Source organism: Lissotriton helveticus, chromosome 1_1 (assembly GCF_964261635.1).
Source record: "Lissotriton helveticus chromosome 1_1, aLisHel1.1, whole genome shotgun sequence".
NCBI classification, from domain to species: Eukaryota; Metazoa; Chordata; class Amphibia; order Caudata; family Salamandridae; genus Lissotriton; species Lissotriton helveticus.
In genome coordinates, this window is record NC_136057.1 from 1,957,360,628 (window position 1) to 1,957,385,409 (window position 24,782).

Sequence of the window (24,782 nt, forward strand, 5' to 3'; positions counted from 1 at the left end):
ATGGCCCCATAAAGATAAGAAACCTTTAACTTCAGAAGGAAAGTAAGTGAGCCCGTCCAAGTGGGCCGTTTCAAACTGAGAAAAGTCTTCGTCATAACCGCGGCTGCCTGGCAAGCGCTTGCTGTTTCCAATGCTCCTCAAATACTTTATCCAGTGTATCCTCTAAGAAGCATGTCCTCTTCCCCGTCATCGCGTCTCCGGCAGCCCAGCTACGTTCTTTGGCAGCGAGCCCTCCCTTTCTTCTGTTCAGCATGCCCCGAACCTCTCAGCGTGCCCTTCGCTCCAGCCTCTATCCAACTTGCCCTTTCCACTGCCTCTCCATAGCCATGCCCTCTACTCGTGTCCCCCTGCTTGCTGGCTCTCTCTGTCATTCTGTCGTGCCTTCGCGTCCCTAGCAAGCATGTCCAATCCGGTCTCATACAGCTTGCCCTCGTCTCACCGAGTACCCACAATGCCCACTCCCATTTGCACATACACTCCCGGATTTTTTTCTGCAAAGTATTTGCAGTTATTCATTTTTTGGGGAGTTTTATATAGTGCTCTGTATTGCCTTTCGGTGAATTCAGAGTGCTGCCTAATTCCAATTAATCACACAGTATTTACGCATATCTATTATTACACACTTCCTCTTCCGGGATACTTTTTTTTTTAACTTGAACATCTTTTCTGTGTTGCCGGAAGCTTTTACCCTTTTTTGTATCCCTTCTTGCATGACTGTTATGTCTTCCAGCTGTATGGTCGTCCGTTTGGCGTGCAGTGCAGGGCCCCCTTCGTGTGCTGGAGCGCCCGCTGGGAATGACCATGTTTCTTTCGCTATGACATGTTGCATCCTGTTATGAAGTAGATAAACAATAGCCCGGGAAGACATGAGGTCTCCTCTGAACGAGTGAGGCTCCCGGGCATATAGAATCTTTTTGAAGAGGGTTGCAATCAATACAACTTAAAATAATTTCTAGAAAATATGAGTTTTTTTACGAAAACTTCTGTAACTTTGCACCTTATGTTGCAAATGTAAAACAATTCAATTACTAACTACTACGTTTTACGACGGACTGACTCTTTTACATTCCTGGAATATCACAGTAATTCCACTGTAATTCACAGGAGGTACAAGGATGTTGCCAACCCCGAGGTGAAATGATTCTTTTCAGTCAGCACCCATGTCAGTGGGCTCATAATTGCTGCTTGGTATTTTTTTATTTTTTTTATTTTAGGTATTTGTAGAGCGCACTGATACCTTGCAGGCTTCCTGGCGCTAGCGAATACTCTACAGAAGGAAAAGAATAAAGAATGACGAATGCCGAGGTGTCTGTGCAGGCAAGCCGAAAATTTTTAGGGGAATAGCCAGGTCTTAATACGCTTCCTAAATGGAAGAAGATGAGGGATCTGGCGATATCCGGGGGCAGACTGTTCCATAACTTGGCCGCTGCGACCCTGAAGGACCTGCCCCCTGTTCTGGCTTTGTAGAATCTGGGCACTATTACCAGGCGAGCAGATGAAGATCGTAAGTCTCTAGTGGGGGTGTACCACCGAAACAAAGCTTGCAGAGGTTTGGGCCCAAGTCCATGCAGAGCCTTAAAGACAATGCAGAGGGACTTGAATGCCACACGCTGCTTTAGGGGGAGCCAATGTAGCTCGGCCAAGGCCGCAGAGGCCGAAGACCTTCTCGTCCATCCAAGAGCCAGCTTGGCGGCGGCAGATTGAATTCTTTGGAGTCGGTCCACCAGCGTGACTGGAGATTCGAGGAGCAGGGCGTTACAATAGTCAAGGCGACTAAGTATTGTACACCTGACTATTGACGCCCGAGCCTGTGCCGGGAGGAGTGGCATGATTTTACGCAGGGAGCGTAACAAGGCAGTACAGATCCCTACTGTTTTTGCCACCTGGGTTTCCAAACTCAACTTATTATTGAGCATGGCTCCCAGATTGCGAACCGAGGAAAGTGGTAGAGGTTTAACTATCGTGTCTGGAGGCCAGAAGTCACTTGGAAACTGGCGGGGTGACCCAGTGCCGGCACAGAACAAAACCTCTGTTTTGGAGGCGTTAAATTGGAGGGAGTTTCTGTGAAGCCACCCAGCCGTCTCTCTTAAACAGTCATGGAAGGAGATAAGAGGAGTGGAATCTACTCCTTCCCAAGAGAGGATGAGCTGCGTGTCATCAGCATAGTTGACCGTTTTTATCCCAAAGGACTTAATTAACCTGATCAACGGGCACAGGTACACGTTGAAAAGAATGGGGCTGATGGAGGAGCCCTGCGGAACTCCCTGAGGTACCGATGTGAAGGAGGATTGGAATGGAGGGAGGGAGACCGCTTGTCTCCTGTTCCACAGATAGGAGTGGAACCAGAGCAGCGCTGTGCCGTCCACCCCTGCCTCCCCTAGTCTCCGCAGCAGCGTACCATGGTTGACCGTATCGAATGCGGCAGACAGGTCCAGCAGTACCAGTGCTACAGGCTGGCCCCTGTCTGCCCGCACGCGAAGGTCCTCCATGGCTGTCAGGACCGCCGTTTCGGTGCCGTGTGCGGGACGGAATCCGAATTGGTGATCGTCTAAAAGGTTGTTCTTTTCTAAGTGATTGGAAAGACAAGAACTGACCCATCGTTCAGCGATTTTCGCCGGGAATGGTAATAAGGAGATGGGTCGATAGTTTGATAGACATAGATTGATTTGGCAAGCTGAAGCTGCCCTAGACCTGATCCTAGTATCACTTTGTCATGAACTGATTTCTGGTAAGCTGATCCAGGACGTCAGGACATGAAAGGGGAGAGCTCTTGGGGTTGGCAGTCTGCTGGAGTCATGTGACAGTGGGGGAGTCACTGAGGACTGCTGAACAGCTGGATTCGACCCACCTCTCAACTCATTCTGCTTTCCATGTACGTTATCGTCTTACTCTGTCTTCTTGAGCATAATTTATATAAATGATAGTTACTGAAGTTAAATTGAGGGTTTAGGTGCCCCTGAGGTTGTAGACTTGATTGTGAACATTTCAATGCATGCAGTCTGAGTGCATACAGTCAGCAGCACCACACACCACTCGGGATGCTCGTTCACAGAGATCAACAAGACAAGAATGCATTCAAAACCGAATTCACATTCATAGAAGCAGGCAGACTCACTTCTACTTAATACAGGATGGAACACAGCATTGCACAACAAAGCTCTTTCGCTTCCTCTTTCTCACAACCCCAAGCCCTTCCCTCCTCCTTCTTATCTCACCCTTGGATTTAGTATAAGTCAAAAAACTGTTCCTGAAAGGAGATCAGAGACCCTATTTATATCACTTACAGTAAATAACCGATGATATAGATATAGGTACTCGGGCACAGGCTATAGATATGTATCACTGATGGAAACACAGACGTGAAAAGCAAGCACACAGCAACACAGGCTGGTACTAAAGGTACGGGTGCCACTGAGGTTGGAAACACTGCAGTATCCTGTTGACCTCTCGTTCTACTGATTGACAGCATAAATTATATGGCTCGGTTGTTTACACAACAAACGCACATTAGGTGAACTGCTGTGCAGCCACCCAGCATTACTACCAAACTGCACAGTGAAAGCATGCAAGAACAGAGTGTTGTCCTATACCTCTTCCTTCTCAGAATGCATGACTAAATGTGCAAGACAGAGCCAAACAAGCATTTAAAATACAATAGGTCTCACCTTTGATTAACTTACAGCCATTTGCTTTGCTGATGGTATTGTATAGCAAAGCAAATGGCTTTAACGTAATCAAAGGCGAGACCTATTGCATTTTCAATGCTTGTTTTTAAAACAAGAAAGGTCTGTCAAGATGTTTGGAGTGACGGCCGATTGATTACTTCGTAGTTGTGTTTAGAAAGATAGCTAAGCTATATGAAAGAGAAAATTAGCATAGCTGGAAAGATTGCTCTCCCCACCATGACCTGCATATGTGTGTTTTTTTGGTACATAAACATTGTGTGGACTGCTTTATAATCACTGGTTGTGAAGCTTCCCACCGGGACTAAAACCTACTTCCTAACCTGCTACATTATTGGCTGTGGAAAGCAAGCCACTTTTGCTGTTCTTTATTGTTACTCGATAGAGAAAGAATTACTGGGTGGCTGTTGCCAAGATGTAAAGGATCAAACTAAAACGTTGTGTTTCCCTGCAAAAAACAAAGTTCATTCTAAACACACCCAAAGCAACATTTACAATGGTATAAAAAGTTTTAGCAATTTTTGTGCGACACATGATGCGCTAGGACACTACTCAGTGACATATAGATCAAAATGCTTATACTTTATGCATGAACCAAATTTAATCTGCATATATAAAATGACAGTGTTAGACATGTCTAATAAGATCTCCCTTCTCCAACAAATGAACTGTTCTCTGCCATTTGCTGGATTGAACACTTACCCTTTTCATAGTGCAAGGTAAGAGAGCAGCGTAGCTGTGATGCCAGATAACCATAAAAGGGAGAACATACATGTTTAAGTATTTCGGGAGTGCTCCAAAGGCAAACATTTTTTTGACTTTGAAAAGTAAAACACTTTCCATTGTGTGAATGACTTTTTCATTACATTCACTTTTTTGTTAAGCTATGGATGGTATATCCTAGAAGAAAAGCACTTCTTTGCATAGTTACACAGTTTTTTATGAGCAGAGTTGCCTTCAAGCAAGTCATCTACGCAAAGCCACTGCTCGCAACTGCACTCCAACAACACCAACAGAAGCACAGCACCACTTCAGCATCACTCTGCCCAAGTGTAGCACCAGCACAGTTCACCTCCGCACCAGCACACCACCTCAACACCACCTCTGCACCAGCGCAGCACCACCGCACTACCTCAGCATCAGCTCAGCACCACCACCTTAGCATCAGCATAGCACCAGCACAGCATCACTCAGTGCCACCACAGTATCACTCAGCACCACCTCAGCACCTGTGCAGGATTACCTAAGCATCGCTCAACGCCACTACTTCAGCACAGCACTACCTCCGCATCAGTGCACCACCTCCTTCACAGCACCAATTCAGCACCTGCCCAGCCCCACCACAGCATCAGCACAGCACCACCTCAGCATCAGCACAGCACCACCTCAGCTGCAACTCAGCACCAACGCATTACCAGTGCAGCATCACCTGAATATCACCAACGCATCACTCAGCACCACCTCAGCATCACTCAGTACCACCTCAACATCACTCAGCACCACCTCAACATCACTCAGCACCACCTCAGCATCACTCAACACCACCTCAGCATCACTCAGCACCACCTCAGCATCACTCAGCACCACCCAGCACCACCTGAGCATTACTCAGCACCACCTCAGTATTACTCAGCACCACCTGAACACCAGCACACCACCACCTCAATATTACTCAGCACCACCTTAGCACCGCCTTGCACAAGCACACCACCACCTCAATATCACTCGGCACCACCTCAGTATCACTCAGCACCACCTGAGCACCATCTTGCACAAGCACACCACCACCGCAGTATCACTCGGTGCCACTTCAGCACCAGTGCAGCACCACCCCAGCATCAGCATAGCATCAATGCAGCACCAACTCAGCCCCACCACGGAATCAGCACAGCACCACCTTAGCACCAGTGCAGCATAACCTCAACACCAGCTCTGCATTACTAAGCACCACTTGAACACCAGCACCGCTCCACCAAAGTATCACTCAGCACCACCTCCGCATCACTCCGCACCACCTGAGTATCATTTACTACCACCACAGCATCACTCTGCACCACCACAGCGTCACTCAGCAGTACTTCAGCATCACTCAGCACCACCTGAGCACCACCACAGCACCACCTGAGCAATGCATCAGCACAGCACCATCTTAGCATCAGCACAGTACCACCTCCTTATCAGTGCACCACCACGACCAGTGCAGAACGTGCAGCACCAACTCAGCATCAGCGCCGCACTACCTCAGCTGCAGTGCAGCACCTCGTTATCAGCACAGCACCATCTCAGCATTAGCGCAACACCATCTCCACATTAGTTCACAACCACCAGCGCAGCCCCACCTCAGCACCTGCGCAGCCCCACCTCAGCAGCAATTCAGAACCAACGCAGCACCATTTCAGCATCAGTGCAGCACCACCTCATCACAGAACTAACCCAGCATCACTTAGCACCACCTGGGCGCCAGTTCAGCTCCACCACCTCAGTGTGACTCATCACCACAGCATCACTCAGCACCACCTCAGCATCACTCAGTACCACCTCAGCATCACTCAGTACCATCTAAGTATCATTCAGCATCATCTGAGCATTAACTCCGAACCAGCACACCACCACTTCAGCATCACCTCAGTATCATTCAGGGACACCTGAGCATCACCTCCGCCCTAGCTCCCCACTACCTCAGCATCACTCCGCACCACCTCAGTCTGCCCTTGGAATCTGGCATTTGTTGATTCTCCCGTAGTGTCCCTCCACTGCTCCTATTGTAATTAAGGTACTATTTCCAACCTATCCCCTCCTGTTGTTTATGTACCCCCTTCCCCCCCATAACAAAAAAAACTAAACAAGTAAGCATTAGAACATGCTGGGAAAAGTTGCCAGCATTGCATGTACAAAAATACTAGAACACTTTTTTTGTGTTAATTCTGTTTTTCTTAGGGTCGTTCAGGTGTATATAATGTTTTCTTGGTTATATAAAGGGTGACCGAAATGGTTATAACACTTTTTTCATTATAACTTTTCAACATGCTGCACAACATTCACAATGCTCTACAACCCAGCTTAAAGACATTAACAAAGCCAATAGCTCTGTCTAAACACTTATAAGGTCCCAAATGCGAGACCTATTAGCTATGCCAATGCTTGTTTGGGTTTGTCTGCTGGCAAAATTGGGCTAAGGCTGTGCAAATCAACTCAGCAGTCCTGCTAGAGAACAAGTTGGTTTTACAGCCAGAAATCCTAAGTTACCTGACATCTCCAAACTGCTGTGAGCTGGTAATTTCACACCAGGCGAAGAGCGCTGTGGAATTGCCATTTATGCACTTTGCCTGTTTATATGTAAATTGTAAATGTAAATTGATACTTGTATAGCGCACTACTCACCCGCAAGGGTCTCAAGGCGCTTGTACGAATACCGCTGTGGAACCCATCCTGGCTTTCCCTGTGAGGTGTCCACTCCTGGGCACCCCCAAGGTGGAGGCCAGGCATCCTTAGCGTTGTGGGGGCCGTTGTACAGATTAAGCAAGCTATTGCCCAGAGTTGCAGAGTGGGACTCCATGATTGGAATAGGCACCGAGGCGAGAATTATCAGGTCCGTGGAATTTTTTAGCTCAAGACCCGCCGAGGCGGGGAATTGAACCCTGGTTCCGGGCTAGACCTCTGCATCAGGGTCTGCCGCTCTAACCATTGAGCCACACTTCTCCACTATGTGAATGTGAACCAACCATGGCTTTCACTTTCACAAGGGCTGTGGCCTCAGCCAAGAATTGTGGACTGGCCTTGCAAGTTTGGACTGTGGATGCTTTCATTTATAGTATAGTTAAGGTCCAAGGTGACCTGACCTGGCTGTTAAGGATGGACAGCTCATTGTGGAGCAGGACAAAGGTTGATTTTTAGAAGGTTGCTCCTGTCTAAAATAAGATAGGGCGCTTTGCGGTCCAGAGTATTTATTAATTCAAGAATTCTCTCCATTGCCTTTTTTCTGCTCGTATAGTCTGCTGATGTAACCGGAGTTGTTTGCGGTCTTACTCCAGTTGATCAAGCTAAAAGCCATGAATTGGGAACGCCTGCTGACATAGTGGCCTGGTCTAGCTAGATGGGTGTTGTATGGTCTTGATTTAATACTGTATCTTTTGGTTTGGTCTTTTTTTAAATCTTTTGAGGTTGTTGTGGATTTTCCTTTATTATTGCACTGCAACCATGCTTTATTCATGGTGTTAATTGGAGGGAGACAGAGGTGTCTAATGTGGTTAGGTATTGTCATAAAATCGAATTAGACATTCATTGACCAGAATGTCATACGTGTGCTATACAGGTAGACTTCAACGTCCTGTGTGATGGAGCAAGGATGCCATGGGCCTGTTGCATGCAATGAAAATACGGCATCCCGCCAATCACTGTTGTCTCCGTAGTAAAATCCAGTGATAATCAAAGTTCAGTGCTTCCCTCATCTGGGCCCTGGTACTGGCGCACGTGCTGCACCATTGATGGCTAAACCCTTGATGTACACGTCAACATCTCTGTGATCATGCACTGGTGTAACAAGCACTCATGGCTCAACGGTGTTCAGATGAAAATGCTAGGTTTTTAAAAATATTGATTACTGCCGATGTATCCTACGTTTGAGGGCTGCAAATAAATTCTGGCATGTAACGGGATCGAATCAGTGATAGGATGTGCTTTGCTCAAGATCACACATTTGTTCAAATCAGAAAAACAAGTTTAGAATTCAGATCTGTTAAAATCTCAGCCATAAAAGCACTCTCGCTCTTGAACCGTGTCAATTAAATTATACCAGTGGATATGCTTGTTTTGTGTTGTTTCTTTTTTAAGCATGCACAATTCTTGTCAAGATTAAACACGTTCACGTGCACTGCCTGCAGGATAGACCGCGTGTTCTACAACATACCACGTGCACAAAATCTGAATTATTTGACACCATAATTGCTCATTGGCCGGAGCTGCAGCAGCTCAAATGAGCCTCGGTGCATGTGCTGTGAGGTCTAAACGACTGCCTGTAAAGGTTCATTTGGATCTATGGCGCTTGGATATAAATTGAAAAGATCACAGCTTTGGGGAAAAGGCCTATACTGTAAAGGCCTTGCTGCATAGATTATGAACATCATAACTCAATCTTTTTTTTTCAAAACTACGGTCCTAATTGGACCCAATGGGGATCTCGCGCTTTGATCAGATCACAGTAGCTGTGACTTTACACTGGAAAATGTCACAACTGTGAAGGTTGATCACCTGTAGAGCTGGTCTTTTCTCTGATGCCATGTTCTGTTCTCGTTAGCATTATTCAAAGTTTAGTTGTTAATTAGCTTGACACTTCAATTATAATCTTCATCAATAGGCGCTGCCATGACTGCAGAGAACAGCTCGGTGCTAGAAAGAAATTACAGCTCACCTTTCAAAGTATACAGACCAGTGATAAGCTGCACTAGAAAGGGGACCCTTTCAGGGGCCTGTCTAATGTGCTCCCAAAATCATGCACAGTTTTTGTATTTGGTAAGACAATACCTGCCAGTTTTGAAAAAAAAAGGGATGGCTTCTGTTTAATTATCCTCTCACTCAGTATTGATGTTGAGTGTGTGCAGACTTGTTTGATAGCTCTGTGTTAGTACTTACGTAAACACTTACCTTAAAACACGATATATTAGCATGCGCTGTAATGGCAAATTCTTTGTAATGACATGCGTTGTAATAGCATGTGTTTTAATGACACATTTGGTGTAATAGTTGTGTTGTAAATGCATTACATTATAATGCATGAGTTGTAATGGATGTTTTCCCTTTAACATACTTAGGCATTTCCATTAAATGTGCATATGTGAACGACTCAAGTACATATGTTTTAACCCATCCTATAGCCATTGTTTTTAAGGCACAATTGATATTGGCTTGCCACATTAAAATCAGATTAGAGAAAAAGCCCAAAGCCTCTCTTCTCACTACATGTGCTGTATAGCAATACTATGCACTTTTCTCCTTGGATGTTCTGCTCAGTGGCGAAACGGAAAATAATGGTCCCCTCTGCAGAATGTGACGGGCCCCCAAGTCTCCCATATAGCTTGAGGGTTTCCTTGAACTGATTGGGACCCCTCTGCACTGCAGGGGTCTTGGTAACACCCCTGGTTCTGCCCTTAGCATGAGTGGCGCGCAGTCAGCCATTAGTATATCCGCTTAGCGCTGCCTGCTATTTAGGGGTCCCTCAGCACAACGTGCCATGGTTTCCATTACAGACGCAGTGCGAGTCCTCCTGTGATTATATTGATAATGCAGAATTATTTCTTGGTCTAATTGTAAAGCTATGCCACTGGTCAGCTGCTCCTTCCTCCTCACTGTGATTGTCTCAAGGATCATGTGATGCTCAAAGGTCATGCTGTTAAGGGGAGTTATCAGGGTATGCAAGTGATTCTGACAGGGCCTGAACAAAGGGCCCCATAGTTGATGCTCTCTTTGAATGCATTTTGAGCAGTAGACAAACGTCAATACTGTAGATCGGCCCTAAAGTCCCCACCATCAGTTTATCTGTAAAATAATTAACGCTTATTTATATTAAGCGGTATGGGGAGAAAGCAAGCATAAACCAATTTGCATTAGCACTGTCTCGCCAACCCCCGCTTCCATTTCAATTAGCAGGGCAGCAGGTGCTCCGTGCGGCGCCAGAGATGAGCTCTCAAGATGGCGAACGCGCCCGCCGCTGACCTGCCGACAGCGCGGTTGCAGCCTGCCGATTGAGTTCATACCTCTCTGCACCAATTTCCAAGGTGTTAATTTAACGGTTCTTTGTCATGCAGGTCTCGGCCTTGAAAAGTAAGCTGAAGAAGCAGTCGACAGCTACCGGAGACGGAGTCGCTCGGGCCTTCCTTCGAGCGCAAGCGGCACTCTTTGGCTCCTACAGAGATGCGCTCAGATACAAACCTGTAAGCTTTTCATTATTTCACGTGGTCCATTTTGTTCCCAGCAACTATGTATGTAATTCAACTTCCAGTTGTCAGTGATGGAAAATAATGTGTGCATTCACGATATGATTTGTTAACTGAAAAATGTCCCTTCCAAAAGACATTTTGAGTCGTCCAGGAACCAACCAAGAACATAGCGTTAAACACGTATCCTGCATTTCTTCTCTGTTAAACATGAGCCCACAATGGGAATGTATTTACCCAGTTCCTTGTTTGTGAGTAAAATTGTATAAAGCTAGATTTCTCTTTTGTGTGTTTTGCACAGTGAATGGTTGTAAGTAATAGGCCAAAGTGTCTCTTGACAAAATAATCTCAGCGGGGGACTTAATTTAGAGAGCAAGATCAAGATATGTACCAGTCTCATTAGTTTAAAAAAAAAAAAGACAAATATCCCCATCAAATGTGTCAAGAAGGGGCACTTACAAGTGCTTCAGGTCTGTAACTTAGTGTCTCTATCCTTTGAAGGAGCCGAACTGAACGCAATGCACAGAATTGTGATTTTTTAGGATTCATGTTTCTGAACATGAAATGGAAAGGTTTATTATATCTTTGAGCCCACGGATAGAAAGCCGAGGCTTTCACGGGGGGCAAGTGCTAAGAAAGATGCTGCTGTAGAAAGTTTCATACATCACTTGGCTAGTTGTTGTGAACCTGGAGATGCTTTCAAAGCATCCTGGCTTCGCCAGTCCTCATTCTGGCTTGGCCTGGCACGTGAGAACCACACAGCTGACAGTGCTCCCCAGTCTTTTTGCTTATCCCGATCAGAGGCATTTATTGGTGTGCTTCATTTGAATTTCACAAAAATAAGGAACTCCTAATAAATTAGTGGGGGTGGTATTGGAACATAAGATGGATAAGAGCATGATCTTTTATTTCTGGGAAGTCTAAATCGGGTTATCCTGATTGGTGGTTCATAAATAAGCAGGATGCACGGGCGTGCTGTATCACTCATTCATGATCAATTATCCAAACTGACTTTTGGCAGGGCTATGGGCCTTCATATGGACTATTACCTTATCAATTGTGCTTCTGATCAATGATGACATTGACGTGAAACTTTTACAACAACAGATATTGCTCAATATGAGAATACAACTGGCAGGTTTTGATGCTGTTGCATTCTGTGTGTACTCCTTGTATGGGTGATAGCAATGTTATTAATCTGATGTTGACAGAGGATCATGTGTGCTTCTAGCGGTACCCAATGCCGCCAAGTGATTTGTGGTGTGTTTGAAGAACTGGAAACCTGATACACTTTGTGATTCATAGACTCATTGTCTTTAGTGTAAAATGGGTCAGTGAGTGTATAATTTTGCACTCAACTTTACTTCTGGGAAGAATGTTGGGGCAACCACCCATTACACAAGCGTATGTTTTCAGCTTTTTGGGGCCGGGCAAAGTGAACAGACTCTACCCTTTCACACAAATTGTATACTTGGATATCTGTGAAATCAATGAGTGGTTCTTGAATTGGTACATCTAGTGATAACAAATGCATCATTATTGACCCCATGTTTTATAAGGGGTACCATAGCTTGACATAAAGCATGATCATCCTGGGAACACATTTATTATGGTGACAAAATGTCTTTGAACTTAGAATGAAAATCAATTTTGATGATTTAAACTATTTGGACAAAGTAAAAGTATGACGTTTGATATTGCCTTGAAACTGTTAATTATGAAACATAGCACCTCTATTTGGATAGGGAACATGCCGAAGTGAATATTTTTAACAGTGCATGGAATAAACCTTTTATAATAGACTGCATCTTGATTTATACAAAAATCGGCATTTGCCATTTTAACTGTATGTGTAGATAGAGAATGTTTGCATTTAACTCCTACAGGATTGCATACAAAGAGGAGGACATTAGGATCTTTACTGAATTTATTGAGCCACTCCATGGATTGAAACGTCTAGATGACACTGAAGAGAGAAGTGAAGAGGGACAATGCATGGGGCAGAAGGATAGAGAACACACCCAAAGAATATGACCAGGCTCAGACACGCATAGCTACAGCGAGACTTTTAAGGGCTTCTTTTTGATGGTGAATTGGAGATTATTCTGCAGCTTTATGATATTAAAAGAGAAATTGACCAACAGATGTAGAGTTGGCTACGGAAACATTTTGATGGTGAATAGATCAATGGTTTCTAAAGGAAATCTGGGAGGTGTAATTTGGGTCTTAAAATGTAATAACTATGCACTGATGAGTGTGGTTGAGGATATTGCATTGTACTAAACCTCGATAGAGGAGTCACTGAAAACGTCTGAGAATGTCTGAGATATGATTTTGAAACTTTTGCTGGCTAACCAACCTACTGTTAAGCCTCTCTCAAAAAAAGGTAGTTTTAAGTGTAACTGTGAGTTAATGAGAGTGCTGGCTGCACCAATGGTTGACCATGGTAGTAATGAAGTTAGGAGCATAGTTCTTGATAATTTGGTGAATGAAGAAGGGAAGTATTTGCACTGGCACGTGAGACTTACAGAATAATGGTTAATTTGGAGTCATTACATTTAAGTCCACTCATCATATCTAATTTTTCTTGCCCCCTTAAGGCTTTCAAGATCTCTGAGAAGAATTAATGGGAAACACTAACATTTAGATATGCTTGGAGATTTTCTACATTAGATTACAATAAAAGGCTGTGACAATTTTGCAATACAAGGAGGAATCACATATAACTGTTAAACAAAATAGAAGTATTAGAGGGTTGCATGTCAGAAAAGTGTACACAGAAATATTGTCTGACTTAATCGTGTGCTCTAAACATCGTTTACAAACCTTGTTTCAATTGGTGTAAATTTTTTGTTATGGTGAACGCCATCCTCCAAAGAACTAAAGACTTCAGATTCATCCAGAAGTGAAAGTGATAGGCAGTCATTGTAGAGGGAGTTTGTATCCGAAGAAGCTGCCTCCTTTAACAAGTGAGAGATATTCAAACGCTTGACTTCAAATTAAACAAGATTAGTGATCTCGAACTGAGGCAGAGGGAAAATACAAGTTAGGATATCATCTTTACCAATGGAAGTAAAGAATTAGAAATGAGTGACAGTGCTGAAGAACTTCCAGATTCACATCCTTGACTGAGAGGCTGGATAAAGAGGTGCTTGATTGAATGGGGTGGTTACATTTCATTGCTTACTGTCAGTTGTTAATGGGGAGTTATTGAGCCTCTAAATCTAACTCTTGGTATCTATTTTTTTAAACGTCTTTTATTTAAAAAATCAAAATATGAGTCACTGAGCACATTTCTTTCACAGACTGTTTTCACATGAAAAACTAACTTAATATGCCACACTGGAACAAAATAATGCATATCCTCTTTAACAAAAACACTGAATATATCTAGGTGTAAAGACACCTTGGCGCTATGAACACAAATACAAAAGAGGCATTCAGTATTTATTAAAGAAGTTACACAGCTTTATTTCATTAAGGACAAAGCTAAATGATGCTGGATTTACATTGCTGTGCTCATGCAAAGTTCATCTCTTGAAAGAATAAATTCGCTAAATTATATAAAGGATGAATTAGTTTTTTGTCAGTAAAGTCACACTTTATTAATGCTTCCTAGGTAAAATCTAGTGTTAGAATTCTATGTAATTAACATCTCAATTAAAATGATTGGTAATACAATGCATATATTATAATGTTGAATAAAAAAGAAAGCAACCTATTTTCATTCTAAACTGTAGAAATCCTCCTTCAACTTTAAAGGCACTAGGACGCAAGCATCTCTCCAGGCTTGTTTTCAGGCTATGAACCTGTGTTTGACCTGAACATTGAGACTTTCCCACAAGGCTTATGGAACTATTTACTTCGGAAACTCGCTCATTTCTGACTTCCTAAATGTCCCAAAAATACGAAAACTCACCAATTCAGCATCTACCCCAAAAGACTAATCTCTGGTATCTCTTGTTGCTTTATTTAACTCGTTGCCTAACCAAATATGACTCAGTTGTTTGTTTCACATAAACTGCACCGCTGCCTATGTGTCTGGATCCATGCTAAGCAAATATCATTGGGGAAACAAGGAGAGAACAAGAGAAAAAGGGGTTACATCCTAATCCCCAATGTAATGCTAGACTTAAACAATGTGGGCGAACCCACTAAGAGTATGTGTTACAATCACTAGATGTGGTAAGTATATGGACCCGTTGGGTGTACTTAAAAGACCCCTCACACAGCAACCTGGTTGGTGTCATGCTTCATCATTGGGGTCCCAACCGGGTGGCCGAGTGCCCCCCCGGTTGTGCTACGACGCCTGGATTTCAAATTTTTACATGCTTTTTGAATTATACGTTTACACACATTTTAATATGACCGAGTATAATTTGAGGCACAGTGAGGAGACGTGATATTTGATCAAGTGCTGAAGCCATGTTCACCATCACTTTGTTTAAAAAAAATCATATTTGTACTACTGAGATTATCATTATGAACGCACTGGTTTGTGTTAAAGAAAGTTCTAGAGATGGGCAGCCTGTGCTCTCAAAGCTCTAATCTAAAAAGATTTCTATAAGGGACACGTATAAAACAGACAAATTGTGTGGAGCGGATATTCTGGATGGGCATATAGTTGTGCAACGTATTTGTCAGAACAAGCAACTTTGGGTAGTGTAATAAATGGGACCTTGTGGGAAATGCACAGAAATATCACTGTTGGTAAGTGGTAGGATCTGACGCGTATTCTGTGTGAAGACCTGGCACTGATTTGCAGTGTAGAGAGCCAACACGTCAGCTGTCTGATGAGCTGATATCATTGAGCAGCTTGAGAAGATCTAATTGATGGATAGTGTTTGAACCTGGCAATTGTGAACTGTGTGAGTGGTGGAGACTGCTGGGGAGCCTAAGGAACTGGTAAACAGTGTCAGAAGCTGGTACTGATAGGTAGCACTAGGATGACTGCTCACATTAGTGGGAATGTTAAGTGAAGGGAATAGTTGGCTTAGTGCCGAGCTAACTCTCTACGGCAGTAAGGAGTAGTAAATGGTGTGAAGTGGATGGAGCAAATACTGATAGGCAAAATAAATAGTAGTCAGTGGTGATTATTGTGAAGCCCACAATTTTTGAGTCTGAGCAGCTGACCCTTGTTTGCTACGTGGGAATATAGGAGAATAGTAATGATCTGTAACAGGTTGGCAGGTTGGATAAGTTGGTTTCGCATTGCTGCACATTGAAAGAGCCTAGCCCTTCTGTTCCATATAATGAATTGTTGAATCTTATTTCATTGTTTTTCTGGGCCCTTATTATTAGTGACCTCCTGTGTAGCAGCAATGTTTTAAAGGTAGGATATACATTTAAAGGGTTGTCATTTGGGGGGACTGGAATTTGGAGACCGAGAATTCAGGGGTTTATTGTTTTTTGCAGCAAAAAGCTTTCCTAACATGCACAACCTCTCATTTACTCTTCGCTTGAGGTTTGCCTTACCCCTGGATTTTACTTTCGTTTCACAAGAGAGGATTGCTTCTTGATTAACATTTGGGGCTTAATCTGGGCACATACTATTTGTTTGGATTGAGACCGCCACACCAGTAGGCAATAGCCACTCTTTGACCCAAAAGTGGGTGGAGGCAGAGAATCTTTTAGGATTAGGAATTGAATTTGAAGCAATAAAAACATTTAAAATGACCGTTGGGTGTTATATATGGTTTGAGTTATACACTTATTTTTTAACATATCTAAAAGCAGCGTGTAATTAGTATTATGGAATTATTTGGACAATTTATAACTCAGCTTGAAGATAATGACCTCCTAATTGTGGCAGATGTAAGAAGTGAATGGGGCTGTTTGCTGTTAAATTATGGCAGTACTTTCGATGATGTATATTAATTTCCAGCTTCTGCATAAATATAGGGCCTTGGGTCAGCCGTCCTATCGGAACTGGTTCTGCTGAAAACCCAACTAGGGGCAATGTCATTTTCGATTGAAGAGCAGGAATCTCTCTGAATGGACTAAGCTACTAATATTCTTTGGTGTTAGTGGTTTAACCCCTTCGACGCTCATGACGAGCTGGGCTCGTCATGCAGTAGCCTCCTCGCACGCTCATGACGAGCCCAGCTCGTCATGTAAAGTGGTATCTGTCAAATTCCAGCACAGGGGAAAAATCCCCATAGCATTCAAGGTGTTAAAAGACCACTTTGATTTGTCAGTAGGCCTACAACCCAAATGGTGCTTGTTTCTCATATGAAACTATATCAGTTTTTGGCAGAAACCCAGAGAGACGTCCCACTGAAATTCTTCATTAGCACATTTTTCTTATAGTCATGTCCCCCTATTCTAACACAAGGCAAAATTACATTTACACACACAGCGCAGCAAGATAGGAACAATACAGTTACTCAACAAAGTTCTTTGGTCCCAGCAACACAATCCATTGTCAGCAAATGTATCCAGGTACCTATTGTCCTGAGGAATCCGAATCCATAGTCAATTGGCTGTCCAAGAGCAGCTGTTTTACTGTTAGTATGTACTTTTTTATGTACCCCTCTGGTAGTCTTGTGTACAGTATGTGTACAGTAACTTCCTCAAACCTGGATTGGCAGTAATGTATACAAGGTAATGTCCTTGTATACCTCGCCACATACTGTCATATGTATCTATATTTACTCCAAATGTTTCTCAGGTAGTTGCGTTCTGATGCCCTCGGGTCAGGTTTCTGCTATACAAAACTCAATAAACAAATAATAAATTAATAAGGAGGCCCACTTAAACCCGTAAAGCAGCTCAGCCTTAATTGGGCGATACCCCCTGCTCCTCCTTTTCCAACAGTTAAAGTGTATTGTGATTGCATAGGGGCTATAAATACATAGAGCTCTTGATGAGAATCAGTGGAATAAAACTAAGCCCTCCAGGATCCTCTAAATATTAGTTAGAAATTGAAAAAAAATGGAACAAATAACCAGTAAATTGAGAAAACAAATCTCTGCAATTTTAATTCCAAATTTCTCAAGTCCGGTAGGGACTGCTTAACCTTGGCTCCGGGCATACCTTTTCCATTGTGTTGCAGCAGTGAGACACACAGCAGGGAAAAGTAAGGTGAATGCTCTAGACTTGAAACCAACTACACATTTTCAAATAATGGTAAAAAGTGCATTATTAATTTAATGGGAATCATCTTTCCTCCTGGAGGCTACAGGTCAACGTGCGTGCATAACTTCCATAGCACGGGAGCTGCAAGGAGCCCTGGATTCCGCCCACTCACCCTTTTAGATCTTCTAGCACAATACCTGGCCACCACTGGAAGCCCTCACATCTCTACAGTGCCTGCTGATGCAAGATCACACTCCCCTGTTTAAAGGGGGAACACAGTAGGTAATAGGGCAGCCTATCATCCACTGAAAACCGCGAACAACGACACCAGTGAAACGAGGGCTCAAAAGCTAGCAAGTCTGTGTGGCAGGTTCAGCCTGTGAGTTTTAGCCAGGCTTGAGCACATCCACCTCAAGTAATATATAACCTCTTTTTGTACTCATCATTCTTGGGGGATGTTGCTTAAAATAATAGATTTGAATTTAAGTAGCATAAATATATAAATTAAAAAAACTAAATATCTAGATTACTCAGATTAAGGGCACTCAATTTAACACTGAAAGGGTAAAAGGGTTAATTGGACGTGCCTGCATTTGAAAGTGTGACTTTAGAATTAGAATATGCCAGATTTTAGGTACCTGTTGTTCGTATTATACACAATGCGTTTCTGCATTGTCATACACAGAAACCAACTTGGACTTTTTATAAATAGTTTAGTTTTTGCTATTTTGGAGACTGGTCTCCTTATAAATAAAATAAAAGTTCGTGCTCTCTGGTCCTGCTGTAGTGTAAGGCTCTCAGTGTAGGAAAACAAGGAGGAAATTTGTTTGAAACATAAACGCTGTTTTATTCTGAACTAACTATTGCAATGCATTCTTTCGCCAAAATGTCCTGGAGGCTCTCAGCATGAACCAAGCAATTTATTTACCGTAAACTAAAGTGAAATGGAGGTTTCAGAGCCAGGGCACTGACTCATTTGTCATGATTAAAACTGCAAGGTTTGTATCTTATGGGTCTGTAAATGTAGAAAGAATTAATCCACTCCATCAGGTCTCATCCCTTCCTTATCCTTAAACTCTATGAGGATTTATAATTACTCCCCATAAAGAATTCTACAAAAACATGATCTATTACATTTCAAACAACAACGCTTTTTTGTGTTGTTTTAAAAAAAATAAAGCTACTTAATCTAAGTGTCTTCATGGAACAGCAAGAACCACCTTTTCTATGTGTCTGTCCTTTGCCATCAGAATAGAAAATACAATTCAGAAACTTCTGTAGCTTTTATTTGATTGGTGGAAAGTGAGGATTTGTCATTTATCTGGAACCCAGCGCCAGGCCACATCAGAACAGGTTACCTTTTTAGGGAAATTGCATTAGACGCTTCGTTTCAAACAACCAGTTGCCTTTTTAGGTCCAGAATTTGAGCCCGCTTTAGCTGTCTTGCAAGACTATTGTTTTCCCCCCAAAATACATTGAGGGGCTTTTAGTCAACAGACTTCATTCACTCGTCTGTTGAATTGTCATTCACGTTTTGCTTCCATCCACCACAGCATTCAGCATGGGCCAGCCTGTTTCATCCATTGGCTCTCTCTCCACTTTGAGTGACTGCACAAAGCGTATCTACATTGTTCACATCTGCTTAAAAATAGTTCATTTCTATTCAGTAACAAAGCTCTTTCAAGTTGTGCCATTTAACTTTATTTTTGTAAATTATCTTTGAAAAAATGGCTATTTACTTTCATTGCGCTTAACTTGAGCAGTTTCTTAGTAATTTGCTTCCTGTCTTCTTTTTGAAGTTGCTGTGATAGAGTATAAATGACATTGTAGCTGCCTACAATTTGAATACTTGTTTGAGTGATAATTTCTTCTGTCTTTCACAAAAGTGTAGTAAAATGCATGACACAACTGAAAGGTTTGTTTTATTTTAAGCATCACTTGTAAAACATCCACATCAGTGAGTGTTTTAATTTTTTTATTTTTTATTACATACATGTGATGGCTACATTTAGGTTGTGGCAAGTTTTCGTTTCTTTCTTTTTTTTTACATATGCATGAAATAACAATTAAATCAAAATACCCATTGACCCAGCATGCATAGAACAGAGCTATTGGCTTTGTCAGTGCTTGCTAATTAATCAGCTATCATTCGCCCAGTGCCCAGGCCCACTAGAAGCACTTCAACAAATGCACATAGCGGATTACACCCCAGCCCTAAGGCCTACCTTGTACTATGAAACTCCTATTCACTGACAGTAACCATAAATGTTGCCACATTATGACCTGTTTCTATTGGAAGCAGGTGTCCTCAGCCAGGTAGTATGAATCACTACACAAAATGTCAATAAATAAATAATTATCTTCTGACTTTTTAACTGGTTGGTATAGATTCAAGACTGCAGCCTTCTTGTTTTTTGTACACCCTTATCTTTTAATTTTCTGTCTTGAATTACAAAAATAACTTGAGACATTTGTTTGTATGTCTTTGGCAAGTCTTTTAAAAGACTTATTTCTGCCATACATGTAAATTGTCTTTTTTCCAGGCCGAAAGAATGATTACACTCCTAAGAATGTCTTTTATCATTCCTGAATTTACACGATTAATTTCTATGCTAACAGCCTATTATTTTTGGATAAATATTTTAGCAGACAATCCTGAAGTGTGTATTTACAGTAAGAAGGACTTCTTTCTAAATTAATGGTGAAAGTGATAGTTATCAATGGGCTCATGAAAGTGATTGAGTTCCAAAATTCTGAGATGTCAGTGCAATCTAATGTCTGTTCACTAATGTGCGTTTTGTTTATGTATTTAAGTTATCATCCCTAATGGCTGAGATTTCAAGACCATCAATTTTTGAGTGGGTCTTAAACTCTGCAGAGCAGGAAATGCAGCAAGATAAAATAAATCTGCTGAGTTTTACCCAAAGTGCTTGATTTCAAAGCCAATTACATTATTTTGTTTCTTGAATGGAAAAAGGGACCGTATACATGATTGTTTTTTATTTAATGTTGTATATAGTGCGAACTTGGCCAAAGGGCATTGGTGTGCTTTATGAGAACTCAACTATGTTACGCATTTTGGAGCATAGGGAGATTAAGTGATTTGTGAAAATCACAGTGTGTTGAGCTGGGGATGTGACTCGAACCTGGTTCCCCAGTTTCACGGCCGGCCGCTCTGTCCATTAGGTGACATCTACTCCCATCTTACTCAGTTACTATATCCCTCATATACCTTTCTATGTTAAAAATAGAATACATTTGAAAACTGAAGTAAATGTTATGCTCCCTTCCACTCCAGCTACGTGCCATCTGTTGCTAGGCAATGGAAATTAGCCATGGGATGCGCTTGCTCATTTCTGTGCTGCATTCTTAACACATCCTGCTCAAATGACCGTCCGGCTTCTTCTAGAAACTTGTAACACCTGGATCAGTCTTCAATTAGGAGCGCCATAAAAAACTTTAAGATACGAACACAAAGTGGTACTTTCTTCAGTTGCCTAAGGCAAATAGTATTAAATGTGCCCTGGATAAGAAATGTCTTCTGAGATGCTATCCTAAGTTAAAAATCTTTATGAAGCCCACTTAAAAATGTTACACAGGCACATTAAAATAGGTCATTTCACTATGGGTTTTCATCGTTTATAATTATTAGGAGTGAGAAGTTACTAGATTCTAGGAGGATTACATTTTCCACAAGGCTTACTGTTGTACAGTTGAGATGTTGTTCCTGTTTTTTCAGTAAGCTGAACTGCTTCAACTCTAATATCCAAGTTTCAAATCACTTTACCTCCTACAATTACAATCTATCTCCATACAAGAATTGTAAATCTCACCTGATGCCACATCCGAATCATTATCTATTGAGCAGTCTTTTGGAAAAAGGCTTCTCTGTGGACTCACCACTGACATGTATTGTGATGTACAGGTCACGATTGTCAGTCCCAGTTAGACTACCCTATCCTTCCATGATTCTGAGAGCAGTAATTTAAGAACCATTACAATGAGTAACAGTATCACCCGTTACTTAAAAGGCCTGAAATTATAGAATTGTGGTATAATGTGCTATAGAACCGGTTATTTATCATTATTAATATTATCCCATCGTTACAGGCGAAGGTAACCAAGTTCGCTGAAGCGTCCTTCAAGCAGTCATCAGTTTCTTCTTTTGTTCCTTGAGTCCATTAGCCAATGAACGCAGGAGCATTTTTACTTTTTGTTGATAAAGCTCACGTTGTATTTTCATTTCCTTCTAATAATCTATTTCTAATTTAAATGTTTCTCCTAAGTCGATGTAAAAGGCCCTTGGTGAGCAGAACCCAGCGTTCCAGGTTGGTTTGTGAGCTGTTAATGGCACAGAGGCAGTCTTATTGCCATTTCTTGATGACCTCTGAACCTTAGCAGGTGGCAGTAGTGTTCAGGCCCTGAAGCTCTTGGATCCTTCTGTCGAATAGTATACCATCAACCTGCTCCTCGTAGGCATACTGTTTTTGAGGCCTGACAATCTGATCCACCCTTTGCTGTTGATTTCCTCTCTTTCAAATTCTTCCTCTATATATGGGATTTTCTTGACAACCCTGTGTTCCCTTTGCTATTTCATGCATGCCTTCATACTTAGGACTCGTTCATTCACTCATGTGGGTCTGTGCTTTATGGAATTGCCAGTGACACTATTCTCATTACCTATGGATTGCAGTCCAGTTGGATCAACTCTTACACAAGATTTGACAACATTACTACGTAGATCAAAACGCACTGACTGAAAATGATTCTATTTTAGTTGAATTTTGACATAGCTCCGCACATTGCTTAGGTCACTTCAAAGCACCAGGATGGAGAGAGGTAAACCTGATAATAGAGATAACATGGATTAAGGGAGGTTAGAACGAGCCATTCCTGGATCCTGGCTTTTCTAAAGTCGTTACCCCAGCAAAACAGAACATTTGGTAAGCAACCTATTTTCTGGTTCAGTCGGTGATAGCCTGACGGTGGTACTATAGGTCATAGGCTAGTGACTCTTGTCTCCTACCCTTCGGCTTAACTAGGGCTGGACCGAAAGCCTCGATTAGCCCTGGCAAAAAAGTTCAAGCGCCACATTGCAGGAGGCCACGTGTAGAATGTGGCCTAGTGGGCATGTTTAGTTCGGAGCAATCCATCCTACTCTGAAAACATCCTCCTGACCATGTGTGGAATTCCTGAGTGAAAGAGTGCCCACTCGGATATGGTCTTAATGGTAAGGTTAGTAAATGTGTTTTGTGCTGAAAAGACCTCCAGAACATTTTCATCAAAATCTTAAACTGTCAGTGCCATTATTTCATCCCATTTGAATTATGGGAATTCACATTATTTGGCTGTGCAGCAATTTCCATGGAAGATGATTGCAAGGAGTCCTCAATGATACTACCTGCACAGTCACATGCAGAGATGGGATAATTTCCTACCTCTATGTCTGGTTAACGCTTGCTGTCGGAAACCACACACATTCAACGTGAAGACTTTGGAAAATAGCAGTGGATTAATTATGGTGACAGTGATCCACCATTTATTATTGAAAATGGCTGCACTGGTCCTCCCGTCAATCTCCTGATCCTCAAAAAAAATTGTAAATTGTGTTTAGAGTTTAAAGGAAATAAAAAGCAAATTCGGAAAGGACATTCCAGCCTTTCGGCCAAACTTTGTCAGTTCTCTGCTATTACTCTCAAGAACCATTATTGAAATTGTGCCTTTTTTTAATCTTACACTAAAGAATAACAATAGAACTATTAACACAGCCTTGAGACGTGGTACCTGTCTTTGAGGAATTGTTTGAGGTGTCAGCACCAACTGATTGGCACTTGTGTGAAATGTGAGTCACAGACAAACACATGCCCATGCAGAAGGGCTCCCTCATTTTTTTGTGTGTAGCCAACCAACACCAGAAACACTGTCACTCAGACCCTCGTCACCAGCCGCCTTGCCTTCTGCAATGCCGCCATCTCCACCCAGCTCCTCAGAAGACTGCAGACCATACTGAATGCCACAGCCAGACTCATCCTGGACCTCCCCAAATAAACCCACATTGCTACCCACTTGAGAGACCTCCACTGGCTCCCCATCCAGAAGAGATGCCAGTTGAAGGTCCTCACACACGCTTACAAAGCCCTCCACGACCCAAGACCTGCCTACATCAACCATCGACTGAACTTCCACCAACACTGTAGGCCTCTTCACTCGCCCTCGGACACATCCCCCACAAACACCACAGTGGTGGTTGCTCCTCCTTATACAGCCCTGTCAAGATCTGGATAAACCTTCTCTTTCAGCTCCGTACTGCCCCCTTGCTGGCAGAATTCAGAAAGAGACTCAAGACCTGGCTCTTCGGAGACAAAACGCCCAGATACCCCCAGGGGTGACAGTGTTGCGCTTTACAAATGCTGTTTATTGATTGATTAATTGGGTCACTTTTTGAGGCATAATTTTTGTCTGGCTGCATTTTAAAATTTGTTCCACATCGCGGTTCAAAATTGCTGCAATGCTTATGCCAAACAATATACTGGTGTCTAAATATAATGCTCGGTCATTTATAAGGCTGCTTATTGGCAGGTTGAGTTATCATGTGACATTTGCTGCACCGTGGTACCAACACAAAGTTGAATCTTTACCCAACAAGTCCTACACTTCATAGGCCTAACTACAAACAACACCCTATCTGCCATGGCCTGCGAAGCGTACACAAATCAGAGCGCCTCACGTCCTCATCAGAGATATGAAACGCCGCGTAAATAATGCAAACAGACCACACCAAAAGAGGTTTAGAAATGTCAAGACTTATGGAGAGTGCTATATAAATGCAATCTAATGTTATACATTTTATGTTTGGAATTTTTATTCTTACTAAGATAAACGTGGGGCATTTGCATAGAAACGCATTGTAGATATCTGATTCCTTACTATTTTTACAGCTGGCTGTAGTGGCTCTCATCTGCGTTGCACAGATTGATTGATTGTGAAAAATGTGTCAGAGGCTGGATTAACTGTTGAAAGATGTACACGCAATTGAATTAAAATGGGAAATGTACGTATGTAACAAAACTATTTGTGGAAAATATATGCAGGC

The 24,782-nt window shown here is 42.4% G+C and overlaps 1 protein-coding gene across 2 annotated transcripts in view; it reads left to right on the forward strand.

The window, feature by feature from the left end:
• DENND1B (DENN domain containing 1B) overlaps nucleotides 1-24,782 on the forward strand; it is a 1,337,878-nt gene that overhangs the window by 1,027,247 nt on the left and 285,849 nt on the right. For both annotated transcript variants that reach the window (XM_078644012.1, XM_078644002.1), the window contains one exon: nucleotides 10,484-10,609. In XM_078644012.1, coding sequence (XP_078500138.1) covers nucleotides 10,484-10,609 — 126 coding nt within the window. The remainder of the gene's footprint in view (nucleotides 1-10,483; nucleotides 10,610-24,782) is intronic.